Raw genomic sequence first — 26,368 nt, 5'->3', positions numbered from 1 at the left:
AATTCCCTCAGTGGAAACAACAAGTCCAAAAACATGATTCGATCCCATCAACTAACACTTGTCAAACTATGCCTTCAACTGGTGCTTCCTCACTTTCTCCGACACGACTTCGGATGTTTCATTAACGTACTAACCCCCAAAGTTTATGAAAACTCAATAGTATAATATGTAATAGGTTTTCCGAAAACCCTAGCATGCCAGAAAACCTTCGTAAAACATATATCATATAGTGTGCTTAGTAATGGTATCAAAATCGCCCGAAGGCCTTCACTCGCCCGTAAGCCCCTACATCACCCGACCAAAGCCATATGTAAATCTTCATTCGCCGAAGGCCTTCATTTGCCCGTAGGCCCCTACATCACCCGACCGAAGCCATATATAAATCTTCATTCGCCCGTAGGCACATAATATAAGTAACCACTAAATAAGCACATAAAAATCATCAAACATAATCTTTCCAAAATATATATCATCGGAGCTCAATAGCTCAAACATCACATCATAAATCATATTCATAAATATCTCAATAAACATAAGTCCAGTGAAGCATGATATTTCATAAAACATAAAATCCAATTTACTCATAAACGTTTCATAAAACATTAAATCATGCTTTTCATGTATGCATTTCTAATAATTAAATCATACATTTTGGAAGGGGTCCACTTACATTTTTTTATGCCCCCTCAGGACTTAGAATCGAGGCGTACAATTCCGGCATCAAGGCACTCCCGCATCAGTATCTTCGAGTCTTCTCGGTGTAGGACCATTCCCTTTGTTCGTACATTTGTGTAATACTCCTTCTTAAATGTTCTGGATTAGTTGTATGCTCTGAACACGTTTCACAATTGCATATTCATTATAGTTGAATTTATGAGTTTTATTTATGTTAGTTCTTTCTTCATAGTTCTCATGCATGTTAGTATAGCTTCTTCACCTTCGGGTGTCGGCCAGCACGTGCCTACCCTAGTGTTCAAAAGATATCAGGTTCGGAAGTGTCAATGTGGTATACCAATGTAGCACTAAAATGTTGTATTAATAAAACTACTCTTTGAATTCAAGGCATATTCAAGATTGAGGGAAATGATTTTTCATTTTAAAGGAATTACACATGAAAAAACTTTTCCTTTCTGGTTCTACCATTTTGGGATGATTGGAATGGATAAATTTTCATTTTGAGTATTTATCTCCCACCCTCAATTTGGTTACAATTTTTTTTATTTCCTCCTTCAACATATTTTCAATAAGATCTTATCTATTCCAATCCAATATTCCTCTGTACCAAAGGAGAACTATAAATGCAATGACATGGGAATGACAATGCCAATAACAGGAGATTTGAGTAGCCCAAATTTGGGCTCTGTTGGAACCAAATCCGCACACCACCGTCAAGAGTGGAGATGCACAAACTTGTTTACATATAAAATAGAAAACAACTGCAAGCAGCATAGGGGTCAGTGTCAACCAAAGGCTCTTCGATAGTCAAGTTAATAAGCAATATATTTGAGACTCAAGCAATAGGTAAGAGAATAAGTATGTGATAATTGCATTAGAATTCTTTTAGAAGGGCGTATTCATACTAGTCAAGATAAAGTCCTTCTAGAGTATGAAATCCGTATTAAACCGGGAGAATCCTAGAGGATATCTAGCAATAAATATTGCATCCTCTTAGGAGTATGATTACTTGCAACGCATGCCAATCCCTATATTTTAGGAACTCCAAGAATAAACCTGGCTAATTCCATATCGGATCAGGTTTCCGTAGCTTGCAGAACAAACATGGTTTATGTCAGTGAAGTCGACGGACTTCGCCCACTGCTCTGGAACAATATGATGGTGGCATCGCTACCATGTCTGTGCAACTTTGCTATGGAAGCTTTCAAGTCCATGACCGGAGGACTTCTAAGGTAATGTATTCCGATCCACCTTATTCAGGCCCTAGAAAATCATAATCTCACAATTGCCTCTAACTATGTATTTGAAAGGACTATTCCCCTTGAAGATGGATCTTTATCCAAAGACCATACTTTTCGGAGTAAATTGGATTACATATCGTATCCCGATTTTCAAACCAAAGCATGGCTCTTCTCTATTCCTATTATGCTCCAGTTTTCATACCCATCCCCCACTTTGAGCCTTCATTGATTAAGATATGTAGTCAAGAAATTTGCAACACTCACATTTTTTGTTATTAAGAATTATATATTAGGTGAAGTAAGGATGAGCCATAACCTTTCAGCAATGAACTTTCCTCCCTTATCAGGTTCTTTAGTCTCTATACTCTGCTGCATGGATAAAAGCAACATCCTCCTTGCAATATTTGCATACGAGTTCAACTTGAGTAGAGTGTCAAGATACTTCAGTCAGTTCCTCTTCATTGGAGCCTTCTCGGCATCCTCTTGAAGCAAGCTGAGGAAGATGGAATAACAAGCATCATTGCTAGAAGAAAACATCATCCTTAGAGAAATTTTTGACATAAGGGTGAGGGTGTGTCTCCCCCAAGAATCGTACTCTTTTTGCTCTATTCATGGGACTTTGATAATAAACATGTGTTTACACAATTTGTTAAATATTGCTTTACTTAAGTCATTAATCTTGTTATAGTAAGGCACTTGAAACTTTTCAAGTAAAGTCTTCCACGAATGACGTTGTACGTTGAACCCTTTAGACCAATTTCTTGGCTAGCTAAACGGTGATCTTCAGGAAGTTTCTCATCTTGGATGTAGCCGATGATCACGTCTATCTAGTTATCTTGTACTGATAGTAGTAATCACGTCTAGCTCTGGTTCATGAACACTTGGGGTGGCGAGGTACTTAAAGGAAATTGTTCGTCGGAATAAGCAGTCCACAATGGATGCGATGGTTGCTAGTGCATCGGCATGGCTATTACATTTTGTGGGACTTGTTGAATTTTGTGTTTCTCAATTCCTTCAAGTAGTCCCTTGGCCTTGACCAAATATAGCCTCATAGTCTGATAGTAAGGAACATAATCTCTTTTGACTTGGTTGACGATCAGAGTCGAATCGCAATGAATTGGAAAGTTTTTGACTTGGAGTTCTTATGCTGCCCTAAGTCTGGCGAACAGTGCTTCATATGCTGCCTCGTTGTTACTTGCTCGAAATTTGAGCTTCAAGACTTGTTTAAGTATAAATCCATCATGCATCATCAAGACCATTCATGATCCTGCTCCGTTCACATTTGACGATCCGTCCACGTAGAGTTTCCAGAGACGAGGATCTCAGGCGTTTTCCGCTGATCCGTGAAGGATGAGGCATCTTGCTTAGCCGAGGTGAATTCTTTTACGAAGTCTGCAAGTACTTGGGCCTTGATTGCCATCTTAGGCCAACAGATGATTTCATGTTGCCCTAGCTCGCCGACCTACTTATTAATTTTGGAAGAAGCATCTGGACTGTGTATAGAAACGGAGTGGGTATTCGGTCATATAGAAGACCAGATATTGAAAGTACGATCAAAACTTCTTCACTATCGTCACCAACGCATGAATAAGTTTTTCCATCTTTGAAATGTAGTATCTGGTTCGAGAAGAGCTTTGGACAGATAATATATCGGCTTTTGCTTCCCCGGGTCTTCTCGAATTAGAGCTACGTTGGCTGCACACTTTGATACCACCAGGTACAAGTACAAATCTTCTCCATGTACGGGTTTCGAAAGGACTGGCGGATTAGATAGGTACTCTTTTAGCTTCGTAAAATCCACCTTGCATTCATCAATCCATAGTAGACACTTGCTTTTCTTTATTGCAGTATAAAAGGCTTGCATTTATTAGTAGACCGTGAGAGGAATCGACTAAGGGCGATTGCTCTCCTAGTCAGACTTTGAATTTCCTTCACAGTCCGAAGAAATTTCATTTCTATGATGGCTTTGATCTGGTTTGGATTGGCTTTAGTTCCGCACTTTGTGACCAGGTTACCTAAGTACATCTTGCACCACTTAGCTGCCTAGAATGATAACCTACAATGCACAGACATGTTAATCCAATGTTGCATCCTGTATCCAATGTAGTATCGGATACGCTACTTGATCGATATGGTTGGATACTTCTTCTGGTCAAGAGATACGGTCAACTCCGACAGACACGCGTATCAAAACTTCAGGATATGGGTTTTCTATTTCCGGATACGTCTGGCCTTCAAATGAAAAATTTAATAGGAGAAGCTCGAAATTATTTGAAACTCTGATTCTGAGACGTCTCATACAATTCTTCTTATGTCACGCATCTTTTTTCCTATATATCAAGATTTTCATCAGCCATCACTCATATTATAATGCTCGAGACAAACAATATATTGCAGACACAGCATATATGTCCATTTTTTTCTTACAAATAGTATAGTAGCAATTGATATTTTTGAATAATCTTCAGGATTTATGGTTGAACTTATGCGAGGATCAGTTGTTTTGTTTACTTGGACCAAATGGAGCTGGGAAAACCTCGGCAATTAATTGTCTAACTTGTTGGAAATTCAAATAAAAACAAGCTGTAAAAGGTTGCTTCTAGCTGTTAGTTTCTTTACAGGTTGTATCCACACATGTTGCAACTACAAAGACTAAAGTTTCCTCCATGTGCTAGCTGAAATGGTGATGAAAGACAGCAAGTGTGCTGCCATGTGATGTGCTAGCAGGAAGACAGCAGTGTGCTGCTGTGTATTAGCCGAAAGAGTGTTGATTGCAAGCTGGAAAGATAGCTGCATATGTGTGCTAGACTGTCCAAAGTTCTTGCATGTGTTTTAAAGGGTGTAAAGAAGTTAAACACCCCATTCATTGCATGTGTTGTTGCATTGTTTATCAATTTCTGTTTTGTATAAATAGGCCATCTTGCTAAGCTTAAATCATCCCATCCAAATCCCATTTCCATTCTCATTTTCAGCTTGTAAGCTTTAAGAGTTGTAAACTCTTCTAATATTTCAAAGTGTTTGTTATCACCAAGCTTGCTACTTCTTTCATATATCAAAGTCCAAGTGTTTTACCAAAGCTTGTTGCTTCCCTCCTTTCTCTATTTCTTTGTCCAATTTTATTAAGAGTGAAAGTGAGAGGTGTGATAGAGTTTGTAAACTTATCACCCACATATTTTGGTATTGAGTTAGTAAACTCTTGTGAATACCAACAATTGGTATCAGAGCCAGAATACCATTCTGGCAAGTGCAGTAGCTATGGCGTCCAATTTAGTGCAACTCCAAGTTCCCACATTGAAGAAAGAAAATTATGAAAGATGGTGCATCCAATTCAAAGCATTGTTTGGATCACAGGAGCTATGGGAAGTTGTCAGTAGTGGGTATGTTGTACCCACTGCCGAGCAAGAAGCCGTATATACTGCGGATCAAAGGAACACTCTCAAAGACTTACGAAAGAAGGACCAAAAGGCGCTGTATCTTCTATACCAGGGTTTGGAAGATTCAACGTTCGAGAAGGTTGCAGAAGCAACAACGAGCAAGCAAGTATGGGATACACTCAGTACAATCTACAAAGGAGTAGATCGAGTCAAGAAAGTGAGGTTACAGTCACTTCGAGCAGATTTTGAAACTGCTCACATGAATGAAGGGGAGAGCATCTCCGACTATCACTCAAGGCTCATTGTGATAGTAAATCAGATGAGGAGAAATGGCGAGAGACTCGATGAAGTACGAGTTGTGGAGAAGATACTTCGGTCACTCACATCTAAGTTTGAGCATGTGGTGACTGCCATTGAGGAATCCAAGGATTTGGAGGTGATGAGCGCAGAGGAGCTACTAGGATCCCTCCTAGTTCACGAGTAACGCATTCAGAAGAATGCAAACCCCACAACGCTAGAGCAAGCTTTGGAGTCAAAGTTGAATATTGACAAACCAAATGGAGGTCGTGGGCAGTGGAACTCACGTCGTGGGAGTTCATCTAACCGTAGCCGAGGATGAGCTCGAGGAAGAGGTCGAGGCAATGCACAAAATCGAGGTCAGTCTCAAGAGTGGAGATCTACTTAAGGAAAGGCGCATATCCAATGTCACAATTGCAAGCAATATGGACATTATGCCAATGAATGTCCACATAAAAATGGTGAGCATGTCAACATGGCAGAATCAAGTGGAAATACTGATGAAGAACTTACAGTCTTGCTAGCACACCATGATTCCAGTAGCCAATAAGATGTTTGGTATTTGGACTCTGGTGCAAGCAATCACATGTGTGGAAAGAATGAGTTTTTTTGCCGAACTAAAAGATGGGGCCTATGGATCTGTAAGTCTTGGTGACTCCTCAAAGTTGCCAGTTGAAGGCAAAGGGAAGATCAAGATCATCCAGAAGGATGGTAAAGAAGAATACATCTCCGATACCTACTACATACCAGGTATGAAGAGCAACATTCTAAGCATTGGTCAACTGCTCCAGAAAGGGTACATTATACATATGGAGAATATGTTTCTCACTCTCAGAAATGCAAGGAGAAAACTTATTGCACGTGTTCAAATGTCAAAGAACCGAATGTTCCCGTTGAAGTTGAACACAAAGATTGGGAGTTGCAACATCGGTGTGATGGAAGATGAGTAATGGAAATGGCATCTTCGATTTGGCCATCTTCATTTCAATGGCCTAAAGTTGTTGTCAAGTGGAGGAATGGTTCGTGGTTTACCCCAGATTGAAGCCACACGCCAAGTATGTGAAGGTTGTGTGCTTGGCAAGCAAGCACGACTATCGTTCCCTGTTGGTGATACATGGAGAGCAAAGGCACCACTGCAGTTGGTGCACACAGATATATGTGGTCCATTGGATCCCATGTCTTATGGAGGTAATAGGTATTTTATTACCTTCATTGATGATTTCAGTAGAAAGACTTGGGTCTATTTTCTCAAGGAGAAGTCAGCTGCCCTAAAAATTTTCAAGGAGTTCAAGGCACTCACAGAGGCTGAAAGTAACTACAAGCTTGTGGCTGTGAGATCAGATAGAAGTGGAGAGTACACCTCCAATGCTTTCCAAGCATACTGCAAGGAGCAAAGAATTAGGCATCAACTTACTGCTGCCTATACCCCACAGCAAAATGGGATAGCCAAAAGAAAGAATCGAACCATCCTTGACATGACAAGGTCCGTGCTTAAGGAGAAGAATTTGCCAAAAGAGTTATGGGCAGAAGCTATAGCTTGTTCGATTTATTTGTTGAATCGATGTCCAACAAAGAGTGTCAAGAGGATGACACCACAAGAGGCTTGGAGTGGATACAAGCCGAATGTTACACACCTAAGAATTTTTGGGTGTGTTGCATATGCTCAAGTTCCAGAAGCCAAGAGGAGGAAACTTGATGATAGAGGTGAGAAGTGTGTGTTTGTGGGCTATAGTGAAGAGTCCAAGGCATACAAGCTCTACAACCCACTAACTGGCAAACTAGTGGTTAGTAGAGATGTCATCTTCAGTGAGGAAGAGACATGGAAGTGGAACAACAAAGAAGTCAGTAAAGAGAAGATCGTCTCCACTGATTTTGAAGAACCAGAAGTTGTACCACCTATTGAGCAACAGCCTGCTCAAACAATCACAACAACTCTAGTGCACAGAATTGCAAGGAGTGGTCCTACATCTAGTGAGGAAAGCAGCTCCTCAACTCCAGTGAGGTTAAGGAGTCTCACAGAGATTTATGGACAAGAAGAAGAAGAAACCAATTTTTTCTGCTTCTATGCAGACCATGAGCCTCTCTCATTCAATGAAGCTGTGGAAGAAAATTGTTGGAAGAAAGGCATGGAAGAAGAGATCCATGCCATCGAGAAGAATGACACTTGGGAGTTGACAAAGCTTCCACCAAATCAGAAGGCTATTGGTGTTAAGTGGGTGTAGAAGATCAAACGCACTGCAGATGGGAGTGTAGATCGGTACAAATCAAGGCTTGTAGCAAAGGGCTACAAACAGAAGTATGGAGTGGACTATGATGAAGTCTATACTCCAGTTGCAAGACTTGACACGGTAAGATTACTAATCTCTCTTGCCGCTCAGCACAAATGGAAAATTTATCAATTAGATGTCAAGTCAGCCTTCCTTAATGGAGTTCTTAAGGAAGAAGTGTACGTGGAACAACCGGAAGGCTTGCAAGTACAAGGAGAAAAAGAAAAGGTGTATCGTTTGAAGAAGGCTTTGTATGGCCTCAAGCAAGCACCACGAGCTTGGAACTCAAGGATTGATAACTACCTTCACCAAAATGGATTTCAGAAATGTCCATACGAGCATTCAGTTTACATGAAGAATGGTGCAAAATGGGAGTTCTTAATTATTTGTCTCTATGTAGATGACTTGTTGTTTACAGGAAACAATGAAGCAATGTTCTGTGAGTTCAAGCAATCCATGTTCAGTGAATTCGAGATGACTGACAATGGATTAATGTCATACTTTCTTGGCATAGAAATGAAGCAAGGAAGTGACGGTATCTACATCTCTCAACAAAAGTACATGAAAGATATATTGGAGAAATTCAATATGGACAAGTGCAATATTGTCAACACTCCAACTGCAACTGGATTGAAGCTGTCCAAGGAAGGAGAAGGTGAGTTTGTAAACTCAACCGTGTACAAAAGCTTGGTTGGAAGCCTAAGGTACCTTACAATCACAAGACCTGATATAGTTTATGGTGTTGGACTCGTGAGTCGATACATGGAAACACCAAGGGAGTCTCATTGGCTGGCCGCTAAGAGAATTTTGAGGTACATAAGAGGTACTCTAAACTATGGTCTATTTTATAATTTTGGTGAAGATGCAAAATTATTTGGTTATTCAGATAGTGATTGGGGAGGTGACCAAGATGAAAGGAAAAGCACAACTGGCTATGTGTTTTTTCTAGGATCAACAGCTTTCTCATGGACTTCAAAGAAGCAATCAATTGTTGCTTTGTCATCATGTGAAGCCGAGTATGTTGTTGTAGCCTCAACCGTGTGTGAGGCAATTTGGTTAAGAAATCTGTTGAAGTCAGTGCGTCATCCACAAGTGAAATCGACTGTGATTCATGTGGATAACGTGTCTGCAATCAAACTTGCAAAGAATCCTGTTCAACATGGAAGGAGCAAGCACATTGATAGCAGGTTCCATTTTCTAAGGGACCATGTGAAGCAAAAGACAATTGAGCTTGGCTATTATCACACAAAGGAACAAGTGGCTGACATCTTCACTAAACCACTACCAGTTGAATCATTCCGGTTATTGCGTGAAATGCTAGGCATGAAGGCGTTTTGATTTGAGGGGGCGTGTTGGAAATTCAAATAAAAACAAGCTGTAAAAGGTTGCTTCTAGCTGTTAGTTTCTTTACAGGTTGTATCCACACATACTGCAACTACAAAGACTAAAGTTTCCTCCATGTGCTAACTGAAATGGTGATGAAAGACAGCAAGTGTGCTGCCATGTGATGTGCTAGCAGGAAGACAGCAGTGTGCTGTTGTGTATTAGCCGAAAGAGTGTTGATTGCAAGCTGGAAAGATAGCTGCATATGTGTGCTAGACTGTCCAAAGTTCTTGCATGTGTTTTAAAGGGTGTAAAGAAGTTAAACACCCCATTCATTGCATGTGTTGTTGCATTGTTTATCAATTTCTGTTTTGTATAAATAGGCCATCTTGCTAAGCTTAAATCATCCCATCCAAATCCCATTTCCATTCTCATTTTCAGCTTGTAAGCTTTAAGAGTTGTAAACTCTTCTAATATTTCAAAGTGTTTGTTATCACCAAGCTTGCTACTTCTTTCATATATCAAAGTCCAAGTGTTTTACCAAAGCTTGTTGCTCCTTTCTCTATTTCTTTGTCCAATTTTATTAAGAGTGAAAGTGAGAGGTGTGATAGAGTTTGTAAACTTATCACCCACATATTTTGGTATTGAGTTAGTAAACTCTTGTGAATACCAACATAACTGGCATCACACCAGCGACGGGCGGGGATGGTAATAGTGTCATTATTTTAGTTCATTGATAAAGAAATTCTGGGATGAAATCTATACAGATGATAAAAGATTGTAAATTGTCTTGTAAGATATTCTGCTCGAAGCTCTGTTGGCATGGTAAAAATCAGAAAAATGATTTAAACTTTTTTTTACCCACATAAAGCTTGATTTCATGGCAAAAGTTTTGACAGCGTTTGAATGTTTTACCGAAAGAAGAGAACAAAGCCTTTCTGACTTTTGTTATTCCTCATTACAGGGAGGGGCTTCTGAAGGTAATCATTTCGCTTTCTACTTTCTTGTATATACTTTGATTTAATGAAAATACTATGAATGACTTGTTCTTTACAGAAGTCTCAGGTACGAAGTTCGCAGTTTTCTACTGTTCTTATTCTTTGGATTTTACACGTAAATTACAATTTGTCAAGAATCTTGTATATATATACTGCTACCTTTCAAATAATCGAAGTCTAGAAACAGCCGTTAATTTTGAATCGGTTTGGTGAAAGGTTAGCCATCGTTTGATGTTTCTTGGAAAACAGAAGAGAAACGTGTAGGTGTTGCCTTCTAAAAGTCAAATCAGCCAGAAAATTTTATTCAACATATGGCCATGAATTCAAACTTAGGATTTGTCGATTATTTAAAGACTGTTGACCTTTTGGTTGCCTTCTGATGGTTAAACAATGACCATTAACTCTACAAAACTAGTTGATTAGTAAGGATAATCTCCCATGAAGCTAGTAGAGATTCATGGAAACGGATTCAGAGCTGCCGAGCGAAATTATTGGCTTTCAGATACTTTCGAGGATATCCGCGAAGTCTCTGATGCGCTTCAAATCCGTATGCAAGTCTTGGTCTTCTCTCATCCGCAGCCCTTCCTTTGTCAATGCCCATCGAAAATTCTACCGCAACAAGCACAGTCACCTCCTCCTCACCACCTGGGACGAATCTGCGAGGCAGCAACACTTCTTTTCTGTACAAATCAACCAAGAAGGAAGTCCAACTCTTGTCACCCACCTTCTAAAACTTCCAACACCGCCAGGTAAGAATGTTGAACGTCTCTACGAAGCACTGAGTATCAACGGCTTAGTCTGTCTTTACCTTTCTGACAACTTGTTTCCCAATCAAACCGATCACAACCATCCTGTTCGAATATTCAATCCGTGCACCCGAGAGTGTATAGTTCTTCCTCATGATTTACCTGCGTACCGCACCATCCGTGTTACGCACCACTTTGGGTTCAGTTCTCACACGAACGAGTATAAGGTCCTTCAGGTGAAAAGGTTTCAGCCTCTAAATTCGACAAGGGACATGAGTTTCATGGTCAAGATTTTCAAACTAGGTACAAGTTCATGGAGACGGATAGAGGCAGACATTCACGATCTCCCATTTGATCCGCTGAAGTGCCAGTTTGAAAGGAGAAGTGTGTGCGTCTATGGAGCCATACATTGGATGCACGACTCAACACAAAATATTATCGCGGTTTTCGACCTTAAAGATGAGAGATTCAGAGCCATCCCACTCCCTGAAGACTACGATTGCAGAATTCATGGTATTAACGATAAGCTTGGGAACATATTTGAAATGGAAGGGTGTTTGGCTCTAATAGGTGACAAACAGTTGAGGCAGATGAATACAATGGAATTATGGATTTTGAAGGACTACCAAAACCAGGTGTGGGTTAAGGAAACTATCACCTTTCCGTTTAGTTGGAGAGAGTTAGTGTACCCTGTTCCTTTCTATACAATTCACACCGGTGAGCTCCTCCTCCTCCAATCTTCAAGATTACTCCGACAAGATTCGTCAGAAGCAAGGGTGCTTTTTTACAATTTGAAGAGTAGAAGTTTTAGAAGTGAAAGTGTTTTTCCAGAATCGATACTTCCTAATGATATTCGGTTGAAGTTACTTGCTCATTATGATGACTGTATTGTCCCTTTAAGGTGAGATGACTTATTTCATCCTCACTTCAATTCACTATTTTTCTTTTGAGTTGCAACTTTGTTCATCTGTTAAAAAGAATGCATTTGAAGAAAGATAACCTAACCTAATTAAGGTTCGGTGTTTTAACATTTTGTTCAACAATTGTCGTTTATGAATTATGAATGTAGAACTTCCCAACAAAGTGGAAGCTTTGGTGTCCAATTAGTTAAGATACAGTAACGTAATGGTATTAGAGTTAGCAATTAGACCAAAGCCAAAAATTGAGAGCAAACAAATGCAAAGTAAAATCCATGTGGTTTTCGAATGAACAACTGAACGTTTGTACCGCTGTCATTCTTTAAGCGAGCTCCGCCACTGTGGATGAAAGTATGATTACACACAATATAAAAGGAAATAGGAAAACAGCAAAAATACTACCCGAACATAACCACCCAAAGTTCATTTACGTCGTGGTAATTGGTACAAAACTAACAATTTGCCACCTACGTCTACTCTCATCTAGCTTAAGGTGTAGGTGTTGGTGGAGCAAATGGCTTCTGGTACCTTAGTCGGAAGAAATAACGAGAATATCCTAAACACACCTCTATTCCCTTTTTTTTTTTTTTTCATATGCATCTCCGTCAAGGTTTTTATCGAGACCCATATAAAGGACACACCCCGATCGAGATCAGGGCGTGCTGGCCGTCACACGGAGGTGACGTAACCATGTGCACGTGCGGAAGCTAATAAGATAGTAATATAAAAGTACGAATAATTAAAAACTAGCATACATAGTACTAAAACAAGTGCTAGCGTAAGTGAGACACAAGTTCAGAGCAAGTCTACAGCAGTCCAAAAGAAAAGATGCGACAATAGTACACCCGAAGGTGACCCTACGCTGGTGAGTGTCTGTCAGAAAAGCCGGGAGAACCCTCTGGGAAACCACCGAACCTGCTAAGCAACTAGAACCTGGAGGGGCGCAAAACAAAGCGTGAGTGGGCAAAAACAATTCTTTTCTAAAACCATTTAGCAAAAATACATTCTAACCCCTCGCCGTAAAACCTGTATACTTCCCAAAAAATAAACATATATGCGTATGTATAGATATGCCAAACATGCTCAAGAATATGCCATGACAGAATCTCATAATGGAAATGTAAGTGCTCAGGTATAAATCATATCAATAACATATAAACTGGCAATCGGAGTCACCTAACGTGACCTGTACGGCTGCATATAGAGCTCAAATCTCAAACTCAATAACTGAACCTGCCCACGAGTCGGAACCACCTAAAGTGGTCTGTACAACAGGCATGGGTGTAATACATATGTATGCTCTAGTGCTACGATCACGTGAAGGCTATGCGAATAATCGCGGGTCACCTACGAGTCGGAACCACCTAATGTGGTCTGTATGACAGGACTGTGCACCTAACTTGGATCCAAGCTGAGCGTGTGGTGCGGGAGGTGAACATCACGTGAAGGACTGTGCCCTACTATGGGCGGGAGCACTAACACCGGGGGTGCAGGTTATGAGCTCTCTAAGCATCTCAAATCACTACTGAATGTAAATACGAATAACACTTACCTGGCACTTACCTGTGCATCCACAGCACCCAATATGCATATGTATATATATATGCAACTACTAACATAACCAACGATGCATGAATAACGAAAATGTAATGCATGGCATAAACTAATAAACATTAACTCAATTTCTGGGAAAATATAGTATATAGGTATATACGGAAAACCAAAAGCCCACTCACTGGTAAGTGGAAGGGTCGTAGCCCCCCTGCCTTGAGTGACCACGCTCGTCCTCGGGATACGTATCACCTATACGGGAAACAACTACAAAAACGTTAATTTTAAAGCACATAACCAACTTCTCGTATAACTTCTCATACATTGCTCAAATTGGACAAATGAATATACCAACGTGCTCTACACAACCTCAGGATCACACCCATATTTTTAGAAAAAATTTCCACCGCCGCACGCGCCCCCACGCTCTGGCCAAGGCACGGCCACGCGCAGGCACGTGCCTGGCACGCTGACGGCGTCAACTGACGCCGTGAGGAATATTCCGTTATTTCTAACGGATTCCGTCAACGGCGTCAGGAATATTCCGTCAAGTCTGACGGAATATTCCGTCTCCTTCCCCGGCCAACCTCCGGTGCCGTCGCCTGCGCCGGAAAATCGCAAAACCTGTAAATCGTGATGAAATAAGTTTGCATGAATAGTACCCCAAACGGAGCTTGTGAAATCGACGTGAAAACGTCGGAGTTCTTACCTGAAAATGGTACGATCGTGCTCCTCTCAACCTCACGAGTTCGACAGTGTCCTTGGTTCCCTCGATCTGCTAAGGTTTGATGGGTTCTTGGTGTGTCCGTACGTATGTGTTTGAAAGGGGGAGGAAAGGGAGCACGGGAGAGAGACAGGGAAAAAAGACAGAGGGTGAGGGAGATGACAGTGTGTGTGTGTGTGGCCCAGCACATGCCAACACCACACAAAACAACCAAACAACATAACGAAAACAAACTAGGGGTAAAAGGGTCATTTCACACGCACGTTTTAGACAATTTCGGGACGGGATGTCACAACCTACCCACCTTAATAGAATTTCGTCCCGAAATTCAAAACAACCAAGTAGCAACCCCTAGTGGTCAAAGAACAATCGAGGATACAAATCCCTCATCCGATCTTCTGTCTCCCACGTAGCTTCCTCGACTGAATGATTCCTCCATAAAACTTTCACTAAGTTCACCGTCTTGTTCCTCAGAACCTTCTCTTTCCAATAATTGATCGTCACAGGTTCCTCGTCATACGTCAAATCTGGATTAATTTCTAACGGTTGAGGAGGTATCACTTGAGATGGATCAGCAACATAATGTCGGAGCATAGACACGTGAAAAACGTTATGCACTCTAGCTAACTCCGGAGGCAACTCCAACCTGTAAGCTACCTCACCAACTCGCTCTGTGACCATGTATGGTCCGATGTACCTGGGACTCAACTTCCCCTTCTTTCCAAACCGCACGACACCTCTCCACGGTGAAAGCTTCAGAAATACCCAATCTCCGACTTCATACACTCTGTCCGTAGCATGCCGATCCGCTAAACTCTTCTGCCTGTCCTGAGCTGCTTTCAGGTTAGACTTAATTACCTGAACATTCTGAGTAGTCTCCTCGACAATCTCCGGACCCACTAAAACTCTCTCTCCAACCTCTGACCAACACAACGGTGTGCAACAAGATCTACCATACAATGCCTCAAATGGCGCCATGCCGATGCTCGAATGAAAACTGTTGTTGTAAGCAAATTCCATCAAATCTAACCGCTGGTGCCAAGCATCGCCAAACTGCAACACCGAAGCTCGCAACATATCCTCCAACATCTGAATAGTTCTCTCGGACTGTCCGTCCGTTTGTGGATGATACGCCGTACTTTAAAGTAGTCTCGTGCCCAAAGCTTCCTGAAAAGTCACCCAAAACTTCGATGTAAATCGTGGATCACGATCCGAGACAATACTCACTGGGACACCATGATACTTCACAACCTTCGAGATAAACAACTCCGCTAACTGGCCCAAAGAATACTTCTCCCTCACTGGAATAAAATGTGCCGACTTAGTGAGCCGATCAACGATCACCCAAATGCCGTCAAAGCCATTATGTGTACGCGGGACCTTGTACACAAAATCCATAGTGATATTTTCCCATTTCCACTCTGGAACGGGATGCGGCTGCAACAACCCAAACGGCTTCTTCCTTTCTGCTTTAACCTGCTGACAAACAGCACACCTGCTCACATACTCGGCTATCTCCCTCTTCATACCCGGCCAATAGTAAAATGGTCGAATGGTATGATACATTTTAGTAGCTCCTGGATGCATGGCGTAAGTCGAGATATGTGCTTCATCGAGAATCTCTTTCTTCAAATCCACATTATTAGGCACGAACATTCTACCCTCTAGCATCAACATGCCATCCGAATCACGAACTCTGAGGTCTCTCCTCCTTCCTTGATCTCGAGCTTGAATTAGTTCTTGAGTCTCCCGGTCAGCTACCTGAGCTTCAAGCACCCGATCAACAAGAATTGGTCTAACTTGGAAATTAGCAAGTAACGCCCCTTCTCGATCTTCTGATTCTAACCTCACTCCCGTAGCACGCAAGTCTACCAAAAGAGGAATACAACTAGCGTACAACGCATTGATACGACCATGAGACTTCCTGCTAAGTGCATCAGCCACTACGTTCGCACGACCAGGGTGATAATCAATCGTGCAATCGTAATCGTTGAGCAACTCCAACCACCTCCGTTGACGAAGATTAAGTTCCTTCTGAGTAAAGAGATACTGAAGACTCTTGTGATCTGTAAAGATCCTACATTTCTCTCCATACAGATAGTGTCTCCACAACTTCAACGCAAAGATAATAGCGGCCAACTCCAAATCATGTGTAGGGTAATTCAACTCATGAGGTTTCAACTGTCGTGAAGCATAAGCAATCACCCTACCATGCTGCATCAAAACACATCCCAGACCATTCAAGGAAGCATCGCTATAAACCTCGAAATCACCACTATCGTCTGGGAGTGCCAAAACAGGTGCATGAGTGAGACAATGCTTCAACCGTTGGAAACTCTGCTCACACTTATCATCCCACTCAAATTTAACATCCTTCCTCGTTAACCTCGTCAGTGGCAAGGCAATCACCGAAAAATCCTTAACGAATCTCCGATAATACCCCGCCAAACCAAGGAAACTTCTCACCTCAGTGACGGTTCTCGGTTGCTCCCAACTCTCCACAGCTGCAACCTTCTGAGGGTCCACCAAAATACCCTGAGCAGAAATGATGTGCCCCAAAAACGCAACTTGATCTAACCAAAACTGGCACTTACTAAACTTAGCATACAATTGGTGTTCCCTCAACCTCTTCAACACCAAAGTAAGATGTCGAACATGCTCCGCTTTGGACTTAGAATACACCAGAATATCGTCGATGAAGACAATAACAAATCTATCCAAGTAAGGCTGGAACACCCGATTCATCAAATCCATGAAGGCAGCTGGTGCATTCGTCAACCCAAATGGCATAACCAGAAACTCGTAATGACCATAAGGAGTCCTGAACACCGTCTTAGGGACGTCATCCCTACTAATCTTCAACTGATAATACCCAGACCTCAAGTCTATCTTAGAGAAGACGCAAGCATCTCGAAGTTGATCAAACAAATCATCGATACGACGCAATGGATAACGGTTTTTTAATCGTCACCCGATTCAATTGCCTGTAGTCAATACACAGCCTTAAAGTTCCGTCTTTCTTTCTCACAAACAATACTGGAGCCCCCCAAGGCGAAGTACTAGGCTGAATGAACCCCTTATCCATTAATTCTTGCAACTGAACTTTCAATTCCCTTAACTCAGCGGGAGCTATACGATAAGGAGTCAAAGAAATAGGATTAGTACCTGGAAGCAACTCAATAGTGAACTCCACGTCTCGATCTGGGGGCAAACCAGGTAAATCCTCGGGGAAAACATCGGGAAAGTGTCTGACCACTCTCACATCCTCAACTCTGCTAGGAACGGCTTCATCTAACACCACATGAGCTAGGTACCCCTGGCAACCTTTAGACAACAACTTTTTCGCTAGCAAAGCCGAAATAACGCCATGTCTCACCCCACTCTGCTCACCCACAAAAGCAACCACAGGTAGTCCAGGACGGTGAAACGTAACTACTTTCCCGTAACAATCAATGTTGGCACGATAGAAATGCAACCAGTCTGTGCCCAGAATCACATCAAAGTCGACAATATCTAATGGGATAAGATCAGCTGACAAAACAACACCCTCAACTATCACTGGACATCCTGGGTACACACAATCTACAACACATCTCTCTCCTCTAGGCATAGCGAACTCTAAATCGTACCCTAGAGGTGTGGGGCGAGGTTGCGTCACTTGAGCAAATGTATGAGAAATCACGGAATGTGTAGCTCCACAATCAATTAAGACTCTAGCAAAATAACTAAGAATGTTTAACGTACCCATAATCAGATCCGGGTTGTTCTGAGCATCCTGCAGGGAAATATTATGAAAACGCCCATGGCCCTGCTGTCGTCCGTCGCGACCTCTGCTGGCCTGAACACCGTGACCCTGAGTACCACGCCCCTGACTGGGCTGACCCGACTGTCTCGAAGACCCTGCACTACTAGTGGCAATCTCTCCCTGCTGATATTGTCTTCCCTGGTACCACTTAGAACCACCTGCTGGGGCTGGAGGATACGGCATATAACTGCCAGGATACGGAGGATAACCACCCTGTGAATACGGGTCATGGGGATACTGATACTGTCCCGGAGCATAGGGAACAGCATCACCCTGGTAGTGGTAGGCACCACCTCTACCTGCCTGGCCATAATTACTCGGACCCTGAATCTGCTGAATCGGTGCAGGTGGTGGCATGAAGGCCTGCTGCGGCTTCTGCTGCTGACCCTAGGGACAATTCGCAGCCCGATGTCCCATCTGCCCATACGTGAAGCAACCACTGCTGCCACGCCTGCACTCGCCGAAATGCTGGTTATTACACCTACGGCAAACTGGGGCTCGGCCTCGGCCACCATCACCCTGTCTCTGGCCTCGAGCGCCTCCAGCAAACCTACCTCCTTGTCCCTGTCCAGAGGCACTGAAACCACCACTAGAAGAACTCGAACTAGCGCCACCCCTCTTGAAGTTCTGAGTCTGACGGGGCCCGAACGACGCTTGACCTTTACCCTTGTCATCTTTCTTCTGATTGCCATCTTTCTCTTCATCACTGTCGCTCGACATGTTCTCTGAGTCCTCAATCCTCAACAATATCTCATAGAAATCCTGGTAGGACTCACAGTGTGTAGTAGTCGCCATAGAACGCCACATCTTCCTGGTGCCTAAGCGGAAACGGGGAAGCATCTCCGCTGGATTACCAGCAACGTCAGGATGGTAACGAGACAAATCAGTAAACCTGCGATAGTACTCATTAGCCGTCATCTTCCGCTGTCTCAGCTCGGTGAACTCCTGTTTCTTACGATCAATGTACTCAGGAGGCACAAACCTCCTCTTGAACACATCCTTGAAAACGTTCCAATCAGTCCTCTGAGCTGGAGTCAACCGACGAAGCTCCTGCTCCCACGAGGCTGCAGACTCCGTATCCAGAAACCATGAGGTCGTCTCGACCCACCTCTCAATAGGAAGGTTCCCCTGATTGTGCAACACACGGAAAATCTTCTCAATGTGCTTTAACCATCGCTCTGCGCCCTCGTGACCCTCATTACCTTTGAACTTATCCAATTTCAGATTGTACATAGTCTCCAAAGGAGTCCTCTGGGGAGGGCGGATAGCTGTCTGAATAGCGGTAACAATAGCTTCCCCCATCTGAGTAAAATCGGGGAAACTAGACTCATCAGAGCGACGTGGTTCCCGACGAGGCGGCATAATTCTGACAGAAGACACCAAAACCATTAGAATACTCACACAAAAGCACAGGACTACCAAACCTAAGCTCTGATACCAAACTGACACACCCCGACCGAGATCAGGGTGTGTTGGCCGTCACACGGAGGTGACGTAACCATGTGCACGTGCGGAAGCTAATAAGATAGTAATATAAAAGTACGAATAATTAAAAACTAGCATACAGAGTACTAAAACAAGTGCTAGCGTAAGTGAGACACAAGTTCAGAGCAAGTCTACAGCAGTCCAAAAGAAAAGATGCGACAATAGTACACCCGAAGGTGACCCTACGCTGGTGAGTGTCTGTCAGAAAAGCCGGGAGAACCCTCTGGGAAACCACCGAACCTGCTAAGCAACTAGAACCTGGAGGGGCGCAAAACAAAAGCGTGAGTGGGCAAAAACAATTCTTTTCTAAAACCATTTAGCAAAAATACATTCTAACCCCTCGCCGTAAAACCTGTATACTTCCCAGAAAATAAACATATATGCGTATGTATAGATATGCCAAACATGCTCAAGAATATGCCATGACAGAATCTCATAATGGAAATGCAAGTGCTCAGGTATAAATCATATCAATAACATATAAACTGGCAACCGGAGTCACCTAACGTGACCTGTACGGCTGCATATAGAGCTCAAATCTCAAACTCAATAACTGAACCTGCCCACGAGTCGGAACCACCTAAAGTGGTCTGTACGACAAGCCTGGGTGTAATACATATGTACGCTCTAGTGCTACGATCACGTGAAGGCTGTGCGAATAATCGCGGGTCACCTACGAGTCGGAACCACCTAATGTGGTCTGTACGACAGGACTGTGCACCTAACTTGGATCCAAGCTGAGCGTGTGGTGCGGGAGGTGAACATCACATGAAAGACTGTGCCCTACTATGGGCGGGAGCACTAACACCGGGGGTGCAGGTTATGAGCTCTCTAAGCATCTCAAATCACTATTGAATGTAAATACGAGTAACACTTACCTGGCACTTACCTGTGCGTCCACAGCACCCAATATGCATATGTATATATATATGCAACTACTAACATAACCAACGATGCATGAATAACGAAAATGTAATGCATGGCATAAACTAATAAACATTAACTCAATTTCTGGGAAAATATAGTATATAGGTATATACGGAAAACCAAAAGCCCACTCACTGGTAAGTGGAAGGGTCGTAGCCCCCTGCCTCGAGTGACCACGCTCGTCCTCGGGATACGTATCACCTATACGCGAAACAACTACAAAAACGTTAATTTTAAAGCACATAACCAACTTCTCGTAATAACTTCTCATACATTGCTCAAATTGGACAAATGAATATACCAACGTGCTCTACACAACCTCAGGATCACACCCATATTTTTAGAAAAAATTTCCACCGCCGCACGCGCCCCCACGCGCCGGCCACGCGCAGGCACGTGCCTGGCACACTGACGCCGTGAGGAATATTCCGTTATTTCTAACGGATTCCGTCAACGGCGTCAAGAATATTCTGTCAAGTCTGACGGAATATTCCGTCTCCTTCCCCGGCGAACCTCCGGTGCCGTCGCCGGCGCCGGAAAATCGCAAAACCTGTAAATCGTGATGAAATAAGTTTGCATGAATAGTACCCCAAACAGAGCTTGTGAAATCGACGTGAAAACGTCGAAGTTCTTACCTGAAAATGGTACGATCGTGCTCCTCTCAACCTCACGAGTTCGACAGTGTCCTTGGTTCCCTCGATCTGCTAAGGTTTGATGGGTTCTTGGTGTGTCCGTACGTATGTGTTTGAAAGGGGGAGGAAAGGGAGCACAGGAGAGAGACAGGGAAAAAAGACAGAGGGTGAGGGAGATGACAGTGTGTGTGTGTGTATGGCCCAGCACATGCCAACACCACACAAAACAACCAAACAACATAACGAAAACAAACTAGGGGTAAAAGGGTCATTTCACACGCACGTTTTAGACAATTTCGGGACGGGATGTCACAAAGGCACCATATCCTCCTGTGTACTTATTCATTCGCTACTTTAATAAATATCGTACTCTTTCTTTTCAAAGAAAAAACAAAAGGAAAGAAAAAATATCTTGATTCATTGGCATCAAATAGAGAATCAGAAGTAGTTTTATCTGTTCTTGTTTTACTCTTCAAAGTTTTGAACAATTCAACAAAAATGAAAACATAGCTGAAGTTACATTTTGTTGTCTTTTTTAGAGACAAACAAACAAACCAAAGCAGCTTACTCTATAGCCTACATTCTCACTTAATTCTTAGTCTTCTTTTGATAAAAACCAGGAGTGTTCCAATTCCCATTCACCATCGATATGCCGATACAAAACTAGCTGCGACTAGTAACATGCAAGGATAACTTGCATCCTAAGAAAGTAGTATAGAATATAGATCAATATGTGAGAATTTGAAGGTAATTAAAGAGTCTCACATTGGTGAAGGAGATGTTGGAAAATTTAATAATAATATTATTATATTAAATTTATTAATTGAATGAAAATTAGAAGTTGAGCCTTTTGGTAGAAAGATGTGTCTACTTAAAAGGAAGAGTTGCAACTTTTGACTCTTCATGAATAGTCACATGCTTTCCAAAGAGGTATCTTACATTCTATAAATAGGAAAGCCCCTATAATCACAAAATAACTTTTCATTGTTTTACATGATCAAACCTATAGTGCACTAAATATTAGAGTGTTTCATTGAGTTAATATGAAAGAGTTTTCAACACAATCGTGGTTCATGGAGCCTTCTGATTTGGAGTGCTACTATTACAAGGACGTAGTCATTGTATCTTGGGAAACATGCACCGATCAACCATGAGTACCATAGTGGAGCGTAAACTTGTCTTAAGGACAAAGTATCCAACACTAACCTCGACCGTATTTTCTAGGTTTTCTAATCCATTATGTCATGTTCATTTTGTAAGAATAAACATAGGCTTTATGTTAATATACTTAGCCAAGAACACAAGAATTTACCAACTAAATCACAACCAACACATCAAATATGTTCTACATATGCAGATATTAAAGTGATATCTGCAACACATACCTGCAGACTGCTTCATGAAGTCTTTCCCATGTGTGCTGTTAGAAGACAGCAGATGGTGCTATTCCATTAAGCCAAAGGACGAGGGGTTTCCGAGATGACTGTCATCGTTGAAAAGCAAATGACCAATGTTGTGATTTTTGGTGACGGTCCAACCATGACCAAGATCAGCGGAAGCAAGAGCCACGCGGATGGTGTCACAACCATGAACACCGCAACCTTTGCTGCACTAGTAAACTATTTTGTTGCCAAAAGGAACTGGGTTCAAGAATACAACAGGACACGTAAAGCACCAAGCCGTGGCACTGCGTGCGCAATCCGAGTTCTCCATCTTCTTCAACTATCACATTGACGCATACCAAGACACCCTCTACACACAACCTTCTCCTCTCTGCAAAACTCAATGCTCTCCAAGTTATAGGTATTTGGAACAATAAGAGCGTATCTTTGTGAGAGCAGGGGCTTGTGTTTTTATACTACAAAATCTGGATTACCCTATAATAATCCTACAAGGAATACAAGACCAAATCCTTGTACAAGTATGAGTTCTATTCTCAAGCCAACAGTAGAGTTTCAATCCAAACGAAAGTTGAATTAACTCTTATAAACACATTAAGACCTCTTTATACCAATCTGAAATAACAATGATTATTACTAAACTGTGAGAATCACACTCATACTCTAACACATTTAGCATTAGTTACTCATGTGCATGCATTACTTTGATATATAATTGCATAAATTATTTCTTGATTTTTCATGTGATTTAATATAGCAATTAGACCCTATTTTTCCAACAAGAGATACCTTTTTGGAAAGCATGTGACTATTCATGAAGAGTAAAAAGTTGCAACTCTTCATTTGAGTAGACACATCTCTTTACCAAAAGATTCCACTTCTAATTTCCATTCAATTAATAAATTTAATATAATATTATTATTATTAAATTTTCCAACCGGAGAAACATTGCAAGGGCTTATAAGAGGTTGGGTTACTCCTTATATTGCCAATTGGTTTTATGGTGGAACCTCAACTTTCTTCACAATATAAATGGAATCATCAAGCGGTCCAGAGCTCATCCCCAGCCAAATTACATGCTTCGAGATACTCGCAAGGCAACCATCTAAGTCTTTGATGTGATTCAACTGCGTATGTAAGTCTTGGTCCTCTCTCACCCACAACCCTTCCTTTATTGACACTCATCACCACTTGGGCTTCAACAAGCACACTCACATCCTTCTCACGACCGGGGACAAACCCACAAGGCAGCACACTTCTTCTCCTTACAAATTAACCAACAAGCAAGTCTAACACACGCACCTAGAATAAATGTCTCTACACTGCACAGTGTTTCAACAGTTCGGTCACCTCACCTCCCAGGTTCACTCTGTATGCATATTTAACCCCCGCACAGGTTCTGAGGAACAAGACGGTGAATATGCATAACCCCCGCACACGAGAGTCTATATCTCTTCCCCACACTTCACGCGTGTCCTGCACAGCACATGTTACACTCGATTTCGGGTTCAGTCCTCTTACAAATGAGTATAAAGTTCTCCGAGTAAAAAAGCTTATCCCTGCTGTGGGAGATGTGCATTTTATTTTCAAGATATTTAAAATGGGGACAAGTTTATGGAGGCACATAGAGGCAGACCTTAACGATCTCTCTTTTGAACCTCTTAAATTCCTGTTTCACAAGCGAAGTATGTGCTTAAATGGGGCCATACATTAGATGCACGGGACACAGTCCCATTGTGGCTTTCGACAATGGAGATGAGAATATTGATCCCACTTCCTGAAGATTATACTTGTTTTACGCGTAGTGTTAGTTACTGTGGGAAATATAGTTGGGGTGGGTAGATATTTGGGTCTAGTAGGTGGCAGGAGGATGATGAATCATGAAACGATGGGGTTATGGATTTTAAAGGACTACCAAACGCAGGACTGGGTTCATGAGACCATCGTTTTTCCTAGTTGGGCGGAGTCAGAGTACGCTGTTCCTTTTTGTATCATTCACACGGATGAGCTCCTCCTCCAATCTTCACGGTTGAGCAGACAGAACCATATGGGGGTGATTCTATACAATATGAAGAGTGAAAGTTTCAGGAGAAGTGAAATTGTTTTCCACGAATGGGCTCGTTTGGGTTCAAGTAACCTACTAGTTATGAGGATAGCATTGTACCCTTAATAAGATGAGAGTTATGAGAAATAACAAAGCTAGAAAATTTTTACCGGATGGGCTAGCTTAAAATTTAAATCTTTATAAATAAAGAAATTTGATACCGTATTTTTCATAGTATTAGCTAGGTTAAAAAAAATTCACAAGGTGAGTAAAAAAAATTTGTAATTAAACAAATATGTGTTAAAATTAAACAAATCCAAACTTGTACATGTACAAGAAGCGATTAGAAAAATAATTTAAGAAAAAAAAATGGTTTGTAAACTGTATTATATAATTTTATATAGTTAAACCTAGAGAATTTGAATTAGTGACTAAATATATGATGGGCTACATTCGAAAATCAATCAAAATTACATGTAAAATTTTATTTTTCTCAAGAAGCCACCTGGGCTATAGCCCATGGCAGCCCTTAACCTGGCTCCGCCAGTGGTTATGAGGAGCAATTTGCGTTGCAAGTATGTTTCAATTTTGTGGTTTGGAGTCCATTATTTGTTAGGTTGTCCTCATTATAAATTTAAATTTCTCGGTTTCCCTCATCTCTAAAGTTATTAAATTCGATTTAAGCATGGAAGCATATAATTCTTGTAGTACAGCATTTCTTTAGTTCTAAATTTGCGCAAGTCCACCAATACCAGTTAAATTTTAGTTGGTCGAGTGAAAAGTTTACCAATTTCTTTAATTTAAAGTCTAAACATGTTTAAGCTGCATTGTGCCCTTACTATATGATATAGGTGAGAATTTTTTTAACATTGGATGCATGACTCAACACAAAATATTATCTCAGTTTTCGACCTTAAAGATAAGAGATTCAGAGCCATCCCATCCCACTCCCTGAAGACTACGATTACAGAATTCATGGTATTAACGATAAGCTTGGGAACATATTTGAAATGGAAGGGTGTTTGGCCCTAATAGGTGACAAACAGTTGAGGCAGATGAATACAATGGAATTATGGATTTTGAAGGACTACCAAAACCAGGTGTGGGTTAAGGAAACTAATACCTTTCCGTTTAGTTGGAGGGAGTTAGGGTACCTTGTTCCTTTCTATACAATTCACACCGGTGAGCTCCTCCTCCTCCAATCTTCAAGATCTTACTCCGGCAAGATTCGTCAGAAGCGAGGGTGCTTTTTTACAATTTGAAGAGTAGAAGTTTTAGAAGTGAAGGTGTTTTTCCAGAATTGATACTTCCTAATGATATTCGGTTGAAGTTACTTGCTCATTATGATGACAGTATTGTCTCTTTAAGGTGAGATGACTATTTCATCCTCAAGCTTCAATTCAATATTTTTCTTTTGAGTTGCAATTTTGTTCATCTGTTAAAAAGAATGCATTTGAAGAAAAAGAGGACCTAAGCTAATTAAGGTTCAGTGTTTTAACATTTTATTCAACAATTGTCGTTTATAAAATATGAATGTGTAGAACTTCCCAACGAAGTGGAAGCTTTGGTGTCCAATTAGCTAAGATACAGTAAGGAAATGGTATTAGAGTTAGAAAGTAGACAAAGCCAAAAGTTGAGAGCAAACAAATGCAAAATAAAATCAATGTGTTTTCGAATGAACAACTCAACGTTTGCACCACTGTTTTTCCAGATTCTTTAAGCCAGCTCCGCCACTGTGGATGAATGTATGATTACACACTAACTCACTCAAACTAAATATAGAAGGAAATAGGAAAATTGCAAAAATACTACCCGAACATAACCACCCAAAGTTCATGTATATCGTGGTAATTGGTACAAAACTAACGATTTGCCACCTACATCTACTTTCATCTAGCTTAAGGTGTAGGTGTTGGTGGAGTAAATGGCTTCTGGTACCCTAGTTGCAAGAAATAACGAGAA

The 26,368-nt window shown here is 41.6% G+C and overlaps 2 protein-coding genes and 1 pseudogene across 2 annotated transcripts; 2 read left to right on the top strand and 1 right to left on the bottom strand.

Moving 5' to 3' along the window:
* The first annotated feature begins 10,576 nt into the window (after window positions 1-10,576).
* On the top strand, window positions 10,577-12,398 carry LOC137716567 (F-box protein At1g30790-like). Its single transcript, XM_068456020.1, has one exon. It carries the CDS (start codon window positions 10,633-10,635, stop codon window positions 11,824-11,826), a length of 1,194 nt encoding a protein of 397 aa, XP_068312121.1. The 5' UTR covers window positions 10,577-10,632; the 3' UTR covers window positions 11,827-12,398.
* Window positions 12,399-17,042: 4,644 nt separating this feature from the next.
* Window positions 17,043-19,220, bottom strand: LOC137714295 (uncharacterized). Its single transcript, XM_068453539.1, has 4 exons — window positions 18,314-19,220; window positions 17,858-18,217; window positions 17,327-17,458; window positions 17,043-17,242 (listed from the first exon to the last, which is right to left on the bottom strand). Exons 1-4 carry the CDS (start codon window positions 19,218-19,220, stop codon window positions 17,043-17,045), a joined length of 1,599 nt encoding a protein of 532 aa, XP_068309640.1.
* A 4,114-nt stretch (window positions 19,221-23,334) lies between these two features.
* On the top strand, window positions 23,335-25,778 carry LOC137714979 (F-box protein At1g30790-like; annotated as a pseudogene).
* Window positions 25,779-26,368: the final 590 nt, after the last annotated feature.

The sequence above is a fragment of the Pyrus communis genome, chromosome 14 (assembly GCF_963583255.1).
Source record: "Pyrus communis chromosome 14, drPyrComm1.1, whole genome shotgun sequence".
In the NCBI taxonomy this organism is placed as follows: Eukaryota; Viridiplantae; Streptophyta; class Magnoliopsida; order Rosales; family Rosaceae; genus Pyrus; species Pyrus communis.
The sequence above is the reverse complement of the archived record's forward strand: the minus strand, read 5'-3'. Positions and strand labels throughout refer to the sequence as shown.